The sequence below is a fragment of the Terrapene carolina genome, unplaced genomic scaffold (assembly GCF_002925995.2).
Source record: "Terrapene carolina triunguis isolate 2854851 unplaced genomic scaffold, T_m_triunguis-2.0 Scaffold42, whole genome shotgun sequence".
In the NCBI taxonomy this organism is placed as follows: domain Eukaryota; kingdom Metazoa; phylum Chordata; order Testudines; family Emydidae; genus Terrapene; species Terrapene triunguis.
Genome location: NW_020664393.1, coordinates 39,531,343 through 39,547,177, shown reverse-complemented (window position 1 = coordinate 39,547,177; position 15,835 = coordinate 39,531,343). Strand labels below are relative to the sequence as shown.

The window sequence follows — 15,835 nt, the reverse complement described above, 5'->3', positions numbered from 1 at the left end:
TTCCGGCGGCGCTCGGCGGGGGGGCGGCGCGGCGCTCGGCGGGGGGGCTCGGGGGGCGGCGCTTTTTTTTGCTGCTTGGGGCAGCAAAAAAGCTAGAGCCGGCCCTGTTCCTATGTGTGGTGTCGGGAAGGAATTTTACCCCAGGTCAGATTGGCAGTGATCATGTGGGTTTTTTTGTCTTCTTCTGTAGCATGGGATGCATGTCGCTTACATGCAATATACCCATATATTTCCAGCAATAAATTCTCTACCATTGCAGAGTCCTCGTGTATTGGAGCACCTGTTATCTGTCTGTGGCACATAGTAGTTTAGTTTCCTGTGGGCTTGTAATACTTTGATCTAATTTCAGTTGGGTTTAGTGTACTGGTGCTGAGTGATGGTAGCTTGTGTTAACAGGAGGTCAGACTAGATGACCTGGTGCTCTCTTCTGGCCTTAGATTCTGTGACTCTTTGATGCTTAAACTGTCATACACTCCTTCATTTGCTTTGGGGTACAATCCTCCAAGGAGCTACAAGCAGGCGTAAGACCCATTGTAATGATTCTGCAGGTTTTTTTTTCTGTAAGAAAGAAAATTATCAAATACACTTTTGTTACCTAGTAGCTTTACACTTCTGTTACTCTATTTTTGTTTTTGTCCTTGGAAGACTTATTAGATTTAAAGGGTCAAGGACATATTTGAATAATCTGCAATCCAGTGCATTTTATTTCCCACAGCCATCGGCCTTTCCAAGTGGAGTTAATTAGTAATCCCAATAAACATATATCCTACCAGTTAAATGGCCAGTCTGTCTTACATACATATTTTCTTATTCTTGCAGCTTTCTGTTAAATCATTTCCTCTTTGCATGAGACAGTTGCACAAAGCCCTGCGTGATAACCACCATCTCCGTCACGGAGGTCGTATGCAATATGGACTGTTCTTAAAGGGCATTGGCTTAACACTGGAACAAGCTTTGCAATTCTGGAAGTCTGAATTTATTAAAGGAAAAGTGGATGCAGACAAGGTAAGTTTTAAAAACAAGGCTAAATATCAAAATGCAAGGATTTCTTAATAATATACTCTGTGCTTCATACCACACTTCATTATTAACTGGAAACTATTTTACTAAACATTAGTGTAAAAACTAGGATAATGCACCTTTCTAAGTCCTTTTCTCTTTTTGGGTACAATTTTGCTTTTTAACAGAATGTCGTTATCTTTGTTTGTCTCAACCATTACAATGAGGCATGGGAAAAGAGAGGCAATTCCAAGGAAAGCCATGTTCTAAACCAAATAGAGCTTTATTGGTTAGAACTGGCATGTTGTATTGCACCACTAAGCAGCTGGAAAGCCAGTGCAGTTCAGGAAATGAAATGGCAGGAAAGTTGCCATATTTTGTACTAGCTGAAACTTTGTAATAGTCATTATTATTATTTGTATTCTCATAAAGAACTAAGAGTCTTAGTCATAGACCAAGACCCCATTGTGCTAGATGTCATACAAAAAGATGTCACTGCCCCCAAGAGCTTACAATCTAAGTATAAGATAAGAAGCAACACATGCATATAGACAGATGGGGGAAGAAAAGGAAACAATGAGACAGTTTTGGTCAGAATGATAGGCAGAGGAACCAAGGGCCTAGCTGCTGTTAAGTGTTTTCTAGGTGTCATAGGAAAGAGAGGTTTAAGTAGGATAACATGCTAATTTTGTGGATATTTACAGAAAGCTGCCCCACGAGGGGCAGCATGGGAGAAAGCATGAAGGAATGCTTGTTTGAAAACTTAGTAAGTGGGTGATGGAGGCTGGCATCATGGGGCTATCATTGGGAGTTAACATTCTGATAGTGAATAAGAAATAAGTAGGATGGGGTAGAGCCTTATAAGTGACGACAGATAACGTAAATATCATGCAATAGAGAAGGGGGAGCCAGTGGAACACAAGAACATAAGAATGGCCATTGTGGGTCTGGCCATGGTCCATCTAGCCCAGTATCCTGTCTTCTGACAGTGGTCAATGCTAGGTACTTCAGAGGGATTGAACAGAACAGGCAATCAAGTGATCCATCCCCTATCATCCACTCCCAGCTTCTGGCAATCAGAGGCCAGGGACACCCAGAGCATGGAGTTGCATCCCTGATAATCTTAGCTAATAGCCCTTGATGGACCTATCCTTCATGAACTTATCTAATTCTTTTTTGAACCCCATTATAGTTTTGGCCTTCAGACCATCCCCTGGCAACAAGTTCCACAGGTTGACTATACATTGTGTGAAGAAGTATTTCCTTTTGTTTGTTTTAAATATGCTGTCTATTAATGTTATTGGTTCTTGTGTAATGTGAAGGATTAAATACCACTTCCTTATCCACTCACTCCACAGAATTCACGATGTTATAGTCTATCATATCCCCTCTATATCGTCTCTTTTCCAAGTTGAAAAGATCCAGTCTTTTTAATCTCTCTTCAGACGGAAGGTGTTCCATTCCCCTAATTATTTTTTTTGCTCTTCTGTGTACCTTTTCCATTTCTAATATATCTTTTTTGAAATGGAGTGACCAGAACTGCACACCGTATTCCAGATGTGGACGTATCATGGATTTATATAGTGTCATTATGATATTTTCTGTCTTATTATCTATCCCTTTCTTAATGCTTCCTAAGAGTCTATTAGCTTTTTTGACTGCCGCTGTACGTTGAGTGAATATTTTCAGACAACTATCCACTGTGATTCCAAGATCTCTTTCTTGAGTGGTAACAATTAAGTTAGATCCCCATCATTTTGTATGTATAGTTAGGATTATGTTTTCCAATTTGCATTACTTTGCATTTATCAACATTCAATTTCATCTGCCATTTTGTTGCCCAGTCACTCCGTTTTGTGAGATCCCTTTGTAACTCTTCCAAGTCTGATTTGGACTTAACTATCTTGAGTAGTTTTGTTTCATCTGCAAATTTTGCCACCTCACTGTTTACTCCTTTTTCCAGATTATTTATTAATATGTTGAACAGTACTGGTTCCAGTACAGAGCCAGGGGGACTCCACTATTTACCTCTCTCCATTCTGAAAACTGACCATTTATTTCTACCCTTTGTTTCCTATCTCTTCTGTCTAGCAAATAACTGAGATACTCACTGGTAAAGTGTCTTTCATCCATCCCCCTGTAGTGCTACAGTTATTCTGTTAGCTCAAGTAATAGAGGACTGTGCTGTGGATCTAAAGATTGCAACTCTGCTGATGACCCATGTGGGAAATAATAACAGTATGAAATTTTTGATTTTTCAATATCAATTTTTAAAAAACTTAGGAAATTACATTCTAAAACACCTAAGTTAAAAGAACACTAAGCTTGCAAAGTCAACTGCTCAAAAGTTAGGAAATGCCAGAATTGAGAGATTGCCTGTGCAATCTTAATTTGGTCCCTTAGTGGACATGTATTGTGATGCATGCATTTAATTAACCTATCACATGCTAGTTTTTCCCCACAGTATCCCTGCCATAATCAGTGCACAGGATGGTCAGGGCCTAGGGACTAAATTTGGCTTTAATGAGGTTGTCTAGAAGACCCCTGCCTCATTTGTTGCAGAAGTTGGAAGGCGTGTAGTAAAAGAGGCAGGGAACTGCAAGAAGTATGGTTTTGTGGATAATGTTGAATGCAGCCCTGTCGAAATTGATTTTATCTCTGCCTGTGCCACACAGTTCCTGTATGATGCTGGGCAAGTCAGGTAAACCAAAATTTTCACAAGTGGGGCCACTGTTTTCACTGGTGTCCTCATTTTCCAGATACAAAACATGAGACACAAGGGGTCTGATTTGTAGAGGTGCTGAGCATTCACAGCTGCAACTGAAATCACTGGGAGTTGTGCTCTTCACCTATAAAGTTCTATGTAATGCTAAATACCTGAAAAATCAGGCCCTAGGCATCTCTAATTGGGCACCCACTTTTAACATGTTTGGCCTTAATCTCTGTGTCTCAGTTCTCTATGTGTAAAATTGGGATAATAATAGTATCTCTTCTCATAGGGCTGTGAAAAATAAATTCATTCATGTCTTAAAGATTCTATGATGACAGCACCATAGCGAAGTCCATGAGGAAATTAATAATTCTGTATTCAGAGCAGAGTTTGGATGGTGTGTGGTAAATAATGCATGGGGCCATACTTTGAATGACGGGGATAAAAAGAAATATTGAATAGCTACACATTCAGTGAGCACTGTCTGCCCTGTGCACTGAGTGAGGCAAGGGTCCTGTGGAAAAAAATAGTATGTGATCATTTTATTAAAGACTTTAGCATAATGCATATTCACCAGGAAGCCGAATTAAGGTTGCACAGATAACTTTAATTATGGCATTTCCTACCTTTTGAGTTGTTGATTTTCAATCTAATGTTCTTTTAACATAGTGTTTATATATAAACCTTATTCTGAATAAAAATGCTCACTCAAATAGATTCTCGCACATTTTGTTCTTGTTATTTGATGTTTGAGTCTTGATGAATAATTTTGTCAGGTCCTTGTTTTTAAAAGAAAAGTGAGAATTAAATGTCTGCTCTGTTTATAAAATAGTTCAGGAAGTAGGATATCAAAGGGAAGTATAAAAGCAGCAAAGGTCCTGTGGCACCTTATAGACTAACAGACGTATAGGAGCATGAGCTTTCGTGGGTGAATACCCACTTCTTCGGATGCCACCCGTATTCACCCACGAAAGCTCATGCTCCTATACGTCTGTTAGTCTATAAGGTGCCACAGGACTCTTTGCTGCTTTTACAGATCCAGACTAACACGGCTCCCCTTTGATACAAAGGGAAGTATGGATGCTGACCATGTAATGAAATAAGAGCAAAATATATAGAACAATTTTAAAATGAGGATTTTTGTTTTCAGTTAGACAACATACTTTATAGTGGGAAATAGTTATTACTATGCTTTCATTGTTTTCAGATGTAGCTATATGATCACTCTCTGAATGACAGCAGCAGAGACTTGAAGGAAGACGAGATATCAAAGAACAAAGAAACGATTGAAAATTAAATCCATTTCTTTGGGGCATTATACAATATTTATTCCTTTAGCAAACAGTCTGGAATCAAGTTTTTGATACAGATAGATAATTTTTAATATACAACCCATCACAGTGGCTTTAACTTTGTTGTCCAAGATTCCTCTTTCCCTTTGCCACATAAGTTCTAATTAGAAAATATATTCTTTCTGCTCATGCTGTTCACTGTACTATAGCATGAAAAAAGCTCAAGCTCTTTTTTTTTTTTTTTTTATTAAGGAAAGATCGTTTCTAGTACATGGAACATTTACCAAGTAAATTGTACAGAAGAGGTTTTATGATGTCTCCAGCTGTGCACATGATTGAGGAAGACCAAATCCTTTTATTTTGTAGAAAACCATGGCATTTTTTTTTTAGCATTGTGTTAAAAGCAAAGTATATTTAATCTACAGTTCAACATTGTCCAAAGAATCCTTAAAGAATAAGGTTCTCCAAGTAGTTTTTTGGGTATTCTTATGCACATATTTACAGTTGATTATTTTGAAATATGTGCATCTGCTTTTACTTTCTTTCATTCACTTGAGTCTAATTGAAAGATTTTTTATTATTAACTTAATTATAACTGAAAGAAGTGGGTTCTAAGAAATAAATATGATAGTATAAATAGAAAATTCCTAAGTTTATTTAAAAAAAATCTGCCATAAGTATTCAATTGCCCAAGAGAAATTTGGGATTTAAGGAACATAAAACAATCTATTATATCAGGTCATTTTTTATAAGAAACCTATTTATTTGGGACTCTGTTGTGAATAAATATAAAAAATTCAACCAATCTAGAAAATAAGAATGTAGGAAATGTAGAGTCAGTAAATTTTGCAGATGATTCACCTTCAGAACTTTAAGACAGACATTCCCTAGTAGTTTGATAAGAAAACAATAATTCTTCTGAATAAACATAATCATAAAATAAATATGATTAACAAAGCAAAGCTTTGCAACTGTACAAAACAAAAGTGATGCAATCTTTAGTGATTAATTCAGATTTAAGCATCAGAACTTTCCTACTATGAACTTTAGTAGTTTTCTACTTTGAACCTTTGATAGATCTAGTAAGTGTGAAATCTATAGTTCTTGTAACAAGGTGGTTTTGGCTCAAGTTATACAGAGGAAACGAGCTGGTCTGTGGGAAGGCAGTTTTTGAGCAGAAGCAGTTGATACCCGAGGAGGAAGCGATGAAGTTTCATACTGAAATCCTTCTACAGAGCAAGTGTATGGCAGAGAAGGATGAGAAGTAGGAGACCCTGGAAGTGGAGGTGACTGCCTTAAAAAGGAAAAGACTGTGCTATGGTGAAGGGTATAGACAGTAGAACTTGCTATGGGGCCAGGCAAGGTTTTAGGGGGCGATGTGTGTAACAGTGTCTGCCCCTTTAAGAGCTAGAGGGCCTAGTACCAGCTAGCTTTGCTTGTAGGCAAAGACCCTTTTTAGAAGCAGGTATTTGGCCCTGGTAGAGGGTATTATTAGACCCAGCTGGGAAGGGCTCCGCTGATTCCTCTATAAGGCTAGAAGAGCTGCAGGAAAGAGGTTGGCTTCTGTGGCATTCCCTGGAGCAGAGGGGAGAAAAGCAAAGGAACTTTGGGTCCTAGCAGCTTGCTTTGGTCAGGGGAGTAGCTTCATTTTGGTGTTACATTGTGAGCTCAAAGGCTGAAAACTCACTCCTTCACAGTCAATATCAGGAATTGGAGATTTCCTGGGAAATCCAGATGAGAGAAACACACTTTTGTGTTCATTTTAATTATTTTTTTATATAATTTTGATCCTCCCTTCTGGTTATCTAAAATATTTGGATTACCCAATACATTTCCTGAGAAATTAACTTCAGCAGATCTTTTTTCTACAGTATGATCTACCAATCTTCTTTCTGTAATCTGATCTACCAATCTATGATTATTTTTGTGGGAATAGGGAGTGAAAGGAATAATCTTTTATTAGATCTATGGGTCTGTTGCTTGTTTCCCCAATCCAGGAATGATTAAACACTAATCCCAGAATCTGTTCAGGCCCTTTCTTCAGGGCATCACTTATTTTTCAAACACGAAGCTTGGAAAGTAACACCAAAATGAAGCTACTTCCCTGGCCATAGCAGAACTTTGTTTTTTGACATAGAGTTTTCACTACTACTGAATTGCTTTTACTCTAAAGTCCAGAACCTGCAACCTGTGTTCAGTAAGACTTCGGCACTACCTGTCTGGAGTCCTGCTGAAATTAATAGAGATCTATTTGGGTGCAGAGGTCCACCTACATGGAGGCTTTTCCAGGATTGAGGCCTAATTCAGCTTTTTCCTCACTTCATCTACATATTTCCATTAATTCCACTCTATTTCTACTTTCAAATGTATAACAGTACACCTTGGTTTTCTGTCAAAAGGCTCAAAACAAAATTCCATTGCCTATGTAGCAAGGAAGCTAATTTCTCAGAGATAGCAAAGGTGCAGCAACTGAATTAGAAGTAGTAACTGCCTCCTTACCCAGTCATACTGTGCTGTGTGCCATGGTTGTCAAGCGAAACTGTGTAGGTGACCTTGAAGAAAAAGTTTTCTTACTATTTCCAAAGGTCTGTAAGAAATCACAGTAGACTCAGCTGTCACATTTGTCAATAGATGACCCATTTCCGCCCCCTCCTTTTCATTAAGTCAAAGACTGCAAAATGGGAATTTAGCACCTCCTTTTTACCTCAAGGGTTATTTACATGTTTCGTTAATTTAAAAAACGACTGTAATTCCAAAGAGAGTCTGATTAAAAATGCTAGGGAGAAAATACAAATTCTCCCTCCACGCCCTGAGATATCTCCCCAATATCTATTATGATAAGAATTAATGCACCTGTCTCATCTCCCATGAGATCATAACAAAAAGAAAATCACCCCCTAGTAATAGCTGAAGTTGACTACAAAGAAAAAGTACATTAGAAGCAAGAAGTAGAGTAAAGGCAGGGTCGGCCCATTAGTCAATGACGAGAGTGGGGTGGGGTGGAGGAGACAATAACAGAAAATGTGGAAATGGCAGAAGTGGTAACTGCCTCTTTTGTTTGTTTCACTAAAAAGTTAGTAGTGATCAGATGTTTAAAGGGCTGTAAGCAGTTATCTGGAGAAGATGAAATACACTGGAAATTCAAAGGAAGGAGTAACTTGATAAATTTTTGTGTGTATGTTTTGGTTCACTTTTTGTTGACTTCAAGGAAGGGGAGATAATGAAGGGGGAACTTGAACATGGATTTGGGGTGGGTTTGTGAACCAGGACAGAGATGCAGAATTTCTGTGTGTGGAAAAAGGTGCTAAGAAAAGAGTAGGAGGATGAAAAGAATGAGACATTGATACCAGCATTGGAGGAGGAGATCTCTTCAGAATGACCATATGTCTATATATTCCTCAAAAAACATTCAGATACACTACATTGATGGGCAATTTATAAGAACTAGAACAGAATTGAAAAAAATATTCGTATGGACCTTTTAATTATTTCCCTTTTCAGTAATAACACATAGCTGGCACTGTGAATGTGTGTAGACCATTTGTGCTTGTTAGTGTCTAATTAGCTTTAGTTCTGCTAGACTTGAGGATAGTGTATGTCTGAGTGAAGCCTATCTAGCAATTTTCTTTGAATTCCTTGAATTTCTGCACTCTACTAAAGTGTCTCAAATTCCTGTGAATATATCTAAATTACAAACTAAATGATGAAAGTGAATTTTTAAATTAATCATGGTAGCTGTTTTGTTTTATGCAGTTTTGTTTCATTGTAACTGGAATTTACATGTCTGCCTAAGCGGAAAACACTCAACCCTATGTACAAGAGAGAACATTTATTAAACTCTTGTTTTAAACCTTTAAAAATATCCTTTCAAAATATTATTTAGCTTAGAATGTATTTGTTAAATTATTTTCTTAAAATAAATATAAATCTGGAATTTCTAGCAAAGTCAGAGCATAGTGTCTTTCATTTAAGTCACTTACGGTTTTATTGTTCTGAATTGTGTTGGGCTAACTTGGGCTGAATTTAAACACAAAATACATAGAGTATAGTGCAATACACAGATACATTGTATTCTGTCTCAGGGTCATCTGGTTTATCATGGCCAGATTTTGATAAAGAAACACTTGTACTTTTGGAATTAGGGCTTTTTGAATGCTTTTATTTAACCACCTTGTGCTGTGGTTGATATTAGTCTTGTGATGGTAAAAGTTACTTGCCAGAGTAATTCCAAAGAACAGTAAATTTGGCTATGGTGATGTTTGTCCAGAAGTGTTTAAGATATTGTATTATTTGGAACTCATGGTCTTCAGAGGATTTGTCACTCTGGGTATTCAGAAGTAGGTATTAGCTGTTAGCCTGTCTCAAACTTAGGGGTATTGGTATTGCCCTGCCTTCTCTCCATTATCCCTCACCCTCCCCTTTGAAGAGTCTACTTTTGGGTGAGGGACTTTGTAAGTCTTCCCTCCCTGTGGGTGTATTTAAATTAGCTACTCCTCATCTTCTTCATTTTCTCCCTTCTCTTCGTTTTCCTTAGTAATTTTGCATAATTAATCATATTTGTACATAGGAAAAGGCAACTGAACATTATTGTACAGGATGGGAGATCACTTCTGGACTAGTCCTACTGGGTTACCTTTTTCTGCATCATAAGGGGACCTATGCCATTACAAAAAAATATTGAAACATATTGTAGAAAAACTCATTCAGGTAATACAAGAGCTTTGAGAAACAATATAAGGCAATCTCATTACATTCGCAGCAATCTAGTCTCTGTTTTAATTTTACACTAGATCCTTCAGAAAATGCAAAATTCAGGTGCAATTTTTTCATCAGATGTCCTCCTGAAAGTGCAGTGATAGCATAGCATAGCATTAAACAGATGAGGCAGCCATTATATGATCTACAATAAATAAAATACAACTTTGTTTTATTAACAGAAGGAATGTTGGCCAGAACAGTTAGCTCTCACAGCACATTTCAGATTCAAAATCCACACATATGACTTCACCTACAATTTTTTTAGAAAAATCCAAAACAAGGAGTTTCGTATTGTAATTGTATGACCTCACATTCTACTCTGCTGGCATCATCCCACTTCCCACTGAATCCATCTAATCTGTGACTCGCAGATGCATTGCGGACATACCTGGATTTCAGAACTGCTATTTAGGTTGCTGCACATTTTCCTTAGTTGTTTGCTCTCTATACAGCACCCAGTTGTGACCCTTTTCACCCATCCCAGTTGTGACCCTTTTCACCCATCTGCTTTGAGATTTCCATGAACAGTTTCTTATTGCAGTGGTTGGTCACAGGAGCTACCTGCACCATTGCTTCTCCCTAGATGGCGAGGAGATAAAAGATCTGGCCATGACTCCAAGTGGCTGCTTGAGACATGATGTATGGTTTCTGGAGTAATAGCACTCTAATGCTGATATATTTGAATTTAGGAGCAAATGGGGGAGGGGACATCTGGGGGAGGGTACACAGGTAAACAGACAGGTGGGTCATAGATGGCTGCAAAGCTGTGTGGGATAGCAGTTGGAGGACTGCCAGAGTACTGTGTGGCAGCATTGCATACACACAAAATTAGTCTGCCCTAATTCAATTTGCATCAAACTTAGTAGACTTTGAAAGAGGTCTTCAGAATTCACACCAAATAGGGAGCTAGTGTGCTTTAAGGGTTAGCATCATATGTGTGGAAGCATTTTCAATCCTCACTAATGCATTACTATTGACTAAACCCCACCCCCTCCATGTTGACAAGCCCTTGATTTTGCAAACCCATTCTAGTTTGATAAATCCATAAACTAAGGATTGGTTATTCCTTGCTGTACTTTAAGATATTTCCCAGAAAATTAAATTTGGCTACAGAAATACAGATGGGAAGAAAGTGAATGTACAGGAGAATATTTCTGTACATTGGCAGCTAGAATAGTCCACTTAGCACAACTGATTCTACTCACTAAGTAATCTTCAATCTTGTATAATATAACAACACAATAATATTACCTGTAGACCATGCAGGAGCTTCAGTTGCAGTTGAGAGAAGGAGGAAAAAAAACAATTTTTAAAACATCCGGTACCCAGGACATTTAAAAAGGTGTGTGGGTATCTGTATCTTTCTCTTAAATCATTGCAAATTTTGGCTATAAAATATAACAACCAAAGATAAATTGGAAATTTTGTTATAATCTCACTGAGGACAGACGAAAATTCCCCTTGATTTTTGGTGATGAAAGTTGGTAACCTAATTTGTTACTGCTTACATCTGTGTGATGTAAATACAGGCTTTGTTACTCTTTTCCTTCCCTTATTTCTAGTTTATATTCTTCCTTTTAAGTGAAAATGTCAGAAGTATTTAGTAAGGATACAAATAAAAGTACTTTTGAATTCACATCAGAAAACTATCCTATAATATGGCTCAATTGACAATGACGGGTCAAGAGTCCTACAACTTCAATGGTAGTGATGTTGCTAATCTGGTGTAGGTGTGTTGGTTTGGTATTTAGTCACTTGGGACCAGCTATTAGAAGGCAACACAATCACCTACTAAGCCACTGTATTACATACTCCTCCATTAGATGATCTTGTTCCAAGCATCTTGTTCCACAGATGTTCAAGTCCCATCTGGCGTGCCATTTTGTAATGAACTGTGGTTGCATATACATGGAGACAACATAGTTTCCAATGAAGATTGAATTCTGAAAATTCAGAACCAAAACCACAGCCTTCTATAGTTTAAGCTAAAGAAGAATTTTCAAAAGTGAAGGCTGTATCTTTGCCAAGGTCAGTCACTAGAGAAACAGGATTATGTGCAATAAAAGAGTATATTGGATTAGAATTACTCACAAACTAAGGGTTTTTTGGGCGGACCTATACAATAAAAAGAAACTTTTATGGAATGAAAATCATAATAGACTCTTGGTAATTACTGGCTTGTGATTGTTCTGATGCATACTCAAACTATCCCATGGAGGATTTCATGTACATAGTTGGAATGAGAGTTTCAAAAACAACCATTGAAAACTATTCTACCTTGTTACTTAGTTGAATTTTTTTTTGGTCTTTTGTTTTCCTGTGCATTGTTTTGAAACTTGATTTTTGATTTTTCTGCAAGATTCTCTGTTTTTATTTAACCTTGTACATTTTAAGCAGTAGAAGCAAAAATGACTAATGGTGTCCATTAATTTGTGGAACTGTTTGTAGTTGATAAATCTAAATGAACCATTAGTTGATCACCTATTTTTTTAATTATAATGTACAAATCTGTCAAAAGTCTATTGTGTTTCCTTGCCAAAAGATGTCATTTTATTTGTAAGCTTAGAAAAATGGTTATGAATGTAACTTAAAATGCTTGTCTGGAAATTCAAGTCTGATCTTTGGCTTTGAATTGTATGTTTCTATTGTTCTACTGGAAGTAAATTACTAAATTAGAAGGCCTGTCAGACATTTCTGTGAAGGCTATGATAGGACTTCAAGAAAATGTTTATTCAGTCTTCCTTCTGAATTTTTAAATGTATAATTAAAATGCTGCATATATTCAGTGGTTAGTCTCATCCCCATGAAATGTGTGTAAATGAGAATAATTATTCATGATAGCACATTATGAAAATTAATATATAAACATTAGACTTGAGCAGATTGTCTTTGCTTGCATAAATTATCAAGGGAACTAGCTAGTCAAGTTTTTGATTAAATTATATTTTGGGTTAAACCCATCATTAGAATGAAATGAGTGCTATTATATTTTTCTTCCATCACTGACTATAAAAATTAGCTTCTGTAGAACTAATTACTATCTGTATTCCATTCTCATTCTTTGAAATCATCAGTTCAAACATAGTTGCAGTAAAGCACAGTATGTGAATTTTAAGGCTTTTTATGTGAATCATTTCCATTTTGTATTGAGAAAATTGACATGCTGATCACAAGCAATACCATGTGTTGTATGGCTACATTTAACTATCTGAGTACAAGAAAACTGAAAAATTATTTTGAAATGTTACTTCCATACCCCACAAAGGAAAATAGCATTTGAAGACACTTTGGTAACAAGATGCCATTTCTTAATAATAAAAATGGTTTATTTGTGAGAAAGTACTTTTGCTTAAGAGCCTGATCCCTCAAGTCCTCTATTCACAGAACTACCATTGAACCTAGATTAAACCCTACTTTTGTTGAATACTATTGTAAATAATTTTTTAATGGAGCAGTAACACCAGTGCACCTTTAATTTAGTTGGAATAAATGGGCTCAAAGAGTAAGAGGTGTGACCCTGAAACTGTCCAACATTAAACTGTTAAACAGGATTTGGGATTTGGTATATAGAGACCTCAGCCTGCTTAGAGCTATGGCAAAAGCACCTTCAAATATCTTTTATTAAAGATACAAAACAAAAGGAAAATAGTTAAGGATTTGAAAGATAAAGTATTGAATAATGCTTTTACTTTAACAACATTTTCCCTTTAGCTGTAAAGCGTTTTTAGAAAGAAAACCTCTGTTTGACAGTCTTTTAGATGGTATTAAAGATGGTAATAACTGTCTTTTGCGGGGGGAAAAAGTTGAGATGGGCTGGGTTTGTTATTGTTGCTGCTGTTGAAGTCTGAGCCCGTTTCCTTGAAGTCAAAACAAGGCGAACACGCACAATAGGGGACTGAAAAGAATAGCAGAGATAGAAAATGAAGCTTCTATTTCTAGTGTTGACTTTCACTTGCAACATCACTTGTGGAAAAACACAGGCACAGCCTATGGTTTTATCAGCTGCTTCGAGACGTGCCTTATATCAGTGTCTGACTGTTTAGGGCATTGCGTTTAGCTCCCTCTTTCTGGTCATAGTCTTAAATAAGTGTGTCAAAACAATGCAGTCTTGACCACCTAAGTCATACTCTTATTAGACACAATGAAAATGGAGAGGAATAGAAAAGACAAGAAATTGGATAGCAAAGGAAAAGAATACTGTGTGTGTGTGTGTGTGTGTGTGTGTGTGTGATAGTCTCACACCCCAAGTGGTTTTTGGGATGCAGCTGGAAGTTGTGGTGTGGTCTGGATCTTTCTCTCTGGCATCGTCTGGTTAGGGCATTTCTTGGGATTAGGACGAAGACAGTCTAGGGTCCCAGAAGATGGTGGTGGTGGCCACATGATGGTGAAGCTCGCTCATTCCCTTCCTTTTGTTTTTCAGTCAGCCAACCTTTTCCTCAAAAATGTCCTTTTAATGACCAAAAAAGGGAAGTGGTGGGTGGACTAGCCCATCCCCTCATTTTATCTATGAATTAAGTTTAACTTCTGACACACCAATTTTCATGAACTTCCGGTTCCACGCTTTTCTTGTTTCATGACCTTAACATAGTTCTTGAGTTATATCAATAGGCCTTTTTGTTTAGACTAATTCAGTATTTGTCTCCTTTTGGGACCTTTTACCATCAACATTTGTTGTTGTTCTTTGAGTGCTTGCTCATGTCGATTCCATTCTAGGTGTGCGCATGCCCACGTGCGCGGCCGTTGGAGATTTTTGCCTTCGCTGTACCCGTAGGGCCGGCTGTGGCGCCCTCTGGAGTGCCGCGCTTATGCCACGGTATATCAGTTGCCTTCTCAGTTCCTTTTTACCACCCGTGATGGTCAGTTGGAGAACCTCTCTTGCTTAGCAAGAGCTAGCGGTTGTCTACCGTTTTGAGCTTCGTGCCTTAAGGCCATTGTGTATAGTTCACTTTGCTAGTCTTAAGTGTGAATTAGTTAGTAGTTAGGGTCCCAGCGGGACTTTGTCCCAGGCGGGGCATGCCCCGGTCTCCCGGGTTCAAGCCTTGCTTGAACTGTAGCAGGCCTATGCCTGTGAGTGACCCCCACAGCAGCTGCCTTAAGTGCCTGGGGGAGTCGCACATTAAGTAGTGATGCTGGATCTGAAAAACTTTTGGCCCTGCACCCAGAAGGAGCGGGACATCTGCCTCAGGGCTCTCCTGATGGAGTCTGCCCTCTGCCCGGCTCCCAAGCTGTCTGGGCAGATCGCGCCAAGTGCCTCGGCCTCCGTGTGCAGTGCACTGCACCGCTGGCACCCGACTCCTCCTGGCACCATTCATCATTGCCAGTGCTGAAGAAGAAGCCCAGGAAGCGCTCCCCGGCACCGAACAAGAAGGCCCAAGGGTCATCTATGAAGGGACCTGGGTCAGCCCACCAGATTGCTGCAGAGCCATGCGATCATGCCTCCCCAGCTGGGTGCCCAGCCCCCTTAAAGGTCCACCACCGACTCTTGGAAGCGGCATGGGACCCACAGTCCTGCCTGCACCTTCGTCATCCCAGGCTCCTGCAATGCAGAGAGAGCACAGGTCTCCACCTTCTCCAATGCCGAAGGACCCGGCTAAGGCTCCCCAAGAGGGCAAGCCCACCATTAAGACCCCATAGGGGACAGGAGAACAACGCCGGACAGAAGGCGTCGCTCTTCGCTGCCACATTGGGTATCCTGGGGTAGATCCCAGTCATGTCACTGGTCGCCCAAACGAGCTTTCAGATCCCCACAGTGCTACTCTCAGGCATGGAGCCACCGCTCCCCTTACTATTCCTGGCACCACTCGCTTTCTCGACAGTCATCCTGTAGGCATCGGTCCTGATCACTGGCACAATGGGAACGTACCAGTACTGCTCTTCATGCTACAGTTACTGTTCAGTTGCACCCTGGCAATCGTCACCGGTAGCCACAACCAGCAAACAAACTCAGGCGTTGATGGCTCCATCTCCGGAAGGGGGTTCCTCTGGTATAGAAGGCAAGTTCAGCCCGTCGCCACAGTCTCACCAGCGTGACTGGGCACCAGAGCCCACTCCCTCGTCTGCGGCACCGCAATGGCAG

The 15,835-nt window shown here is 39.0% G+C and overlaps 1 protein-coding gene across 1 annotated transcript in view; it reads left to right on the top strand.

Annotated features, from left to right (window-relative positions):
- Nucleotides 1-15,835, top strand: part of PRIM2 (DNA primase subunit 2) — a 266,903-nt gene that overhangs the window by 187,627 nt on the left and 63,441 nt on the right. The window contains exon 10 of the mRNA XM_026654855.1: nt 820-1,005. Coding sequence (XP_026510640.1) covers nt 820-1,005 — 186 coding nt within the window. The remainder of the gene's footprint in view (nt 1-819; nt 1,006-15,835) is intronic.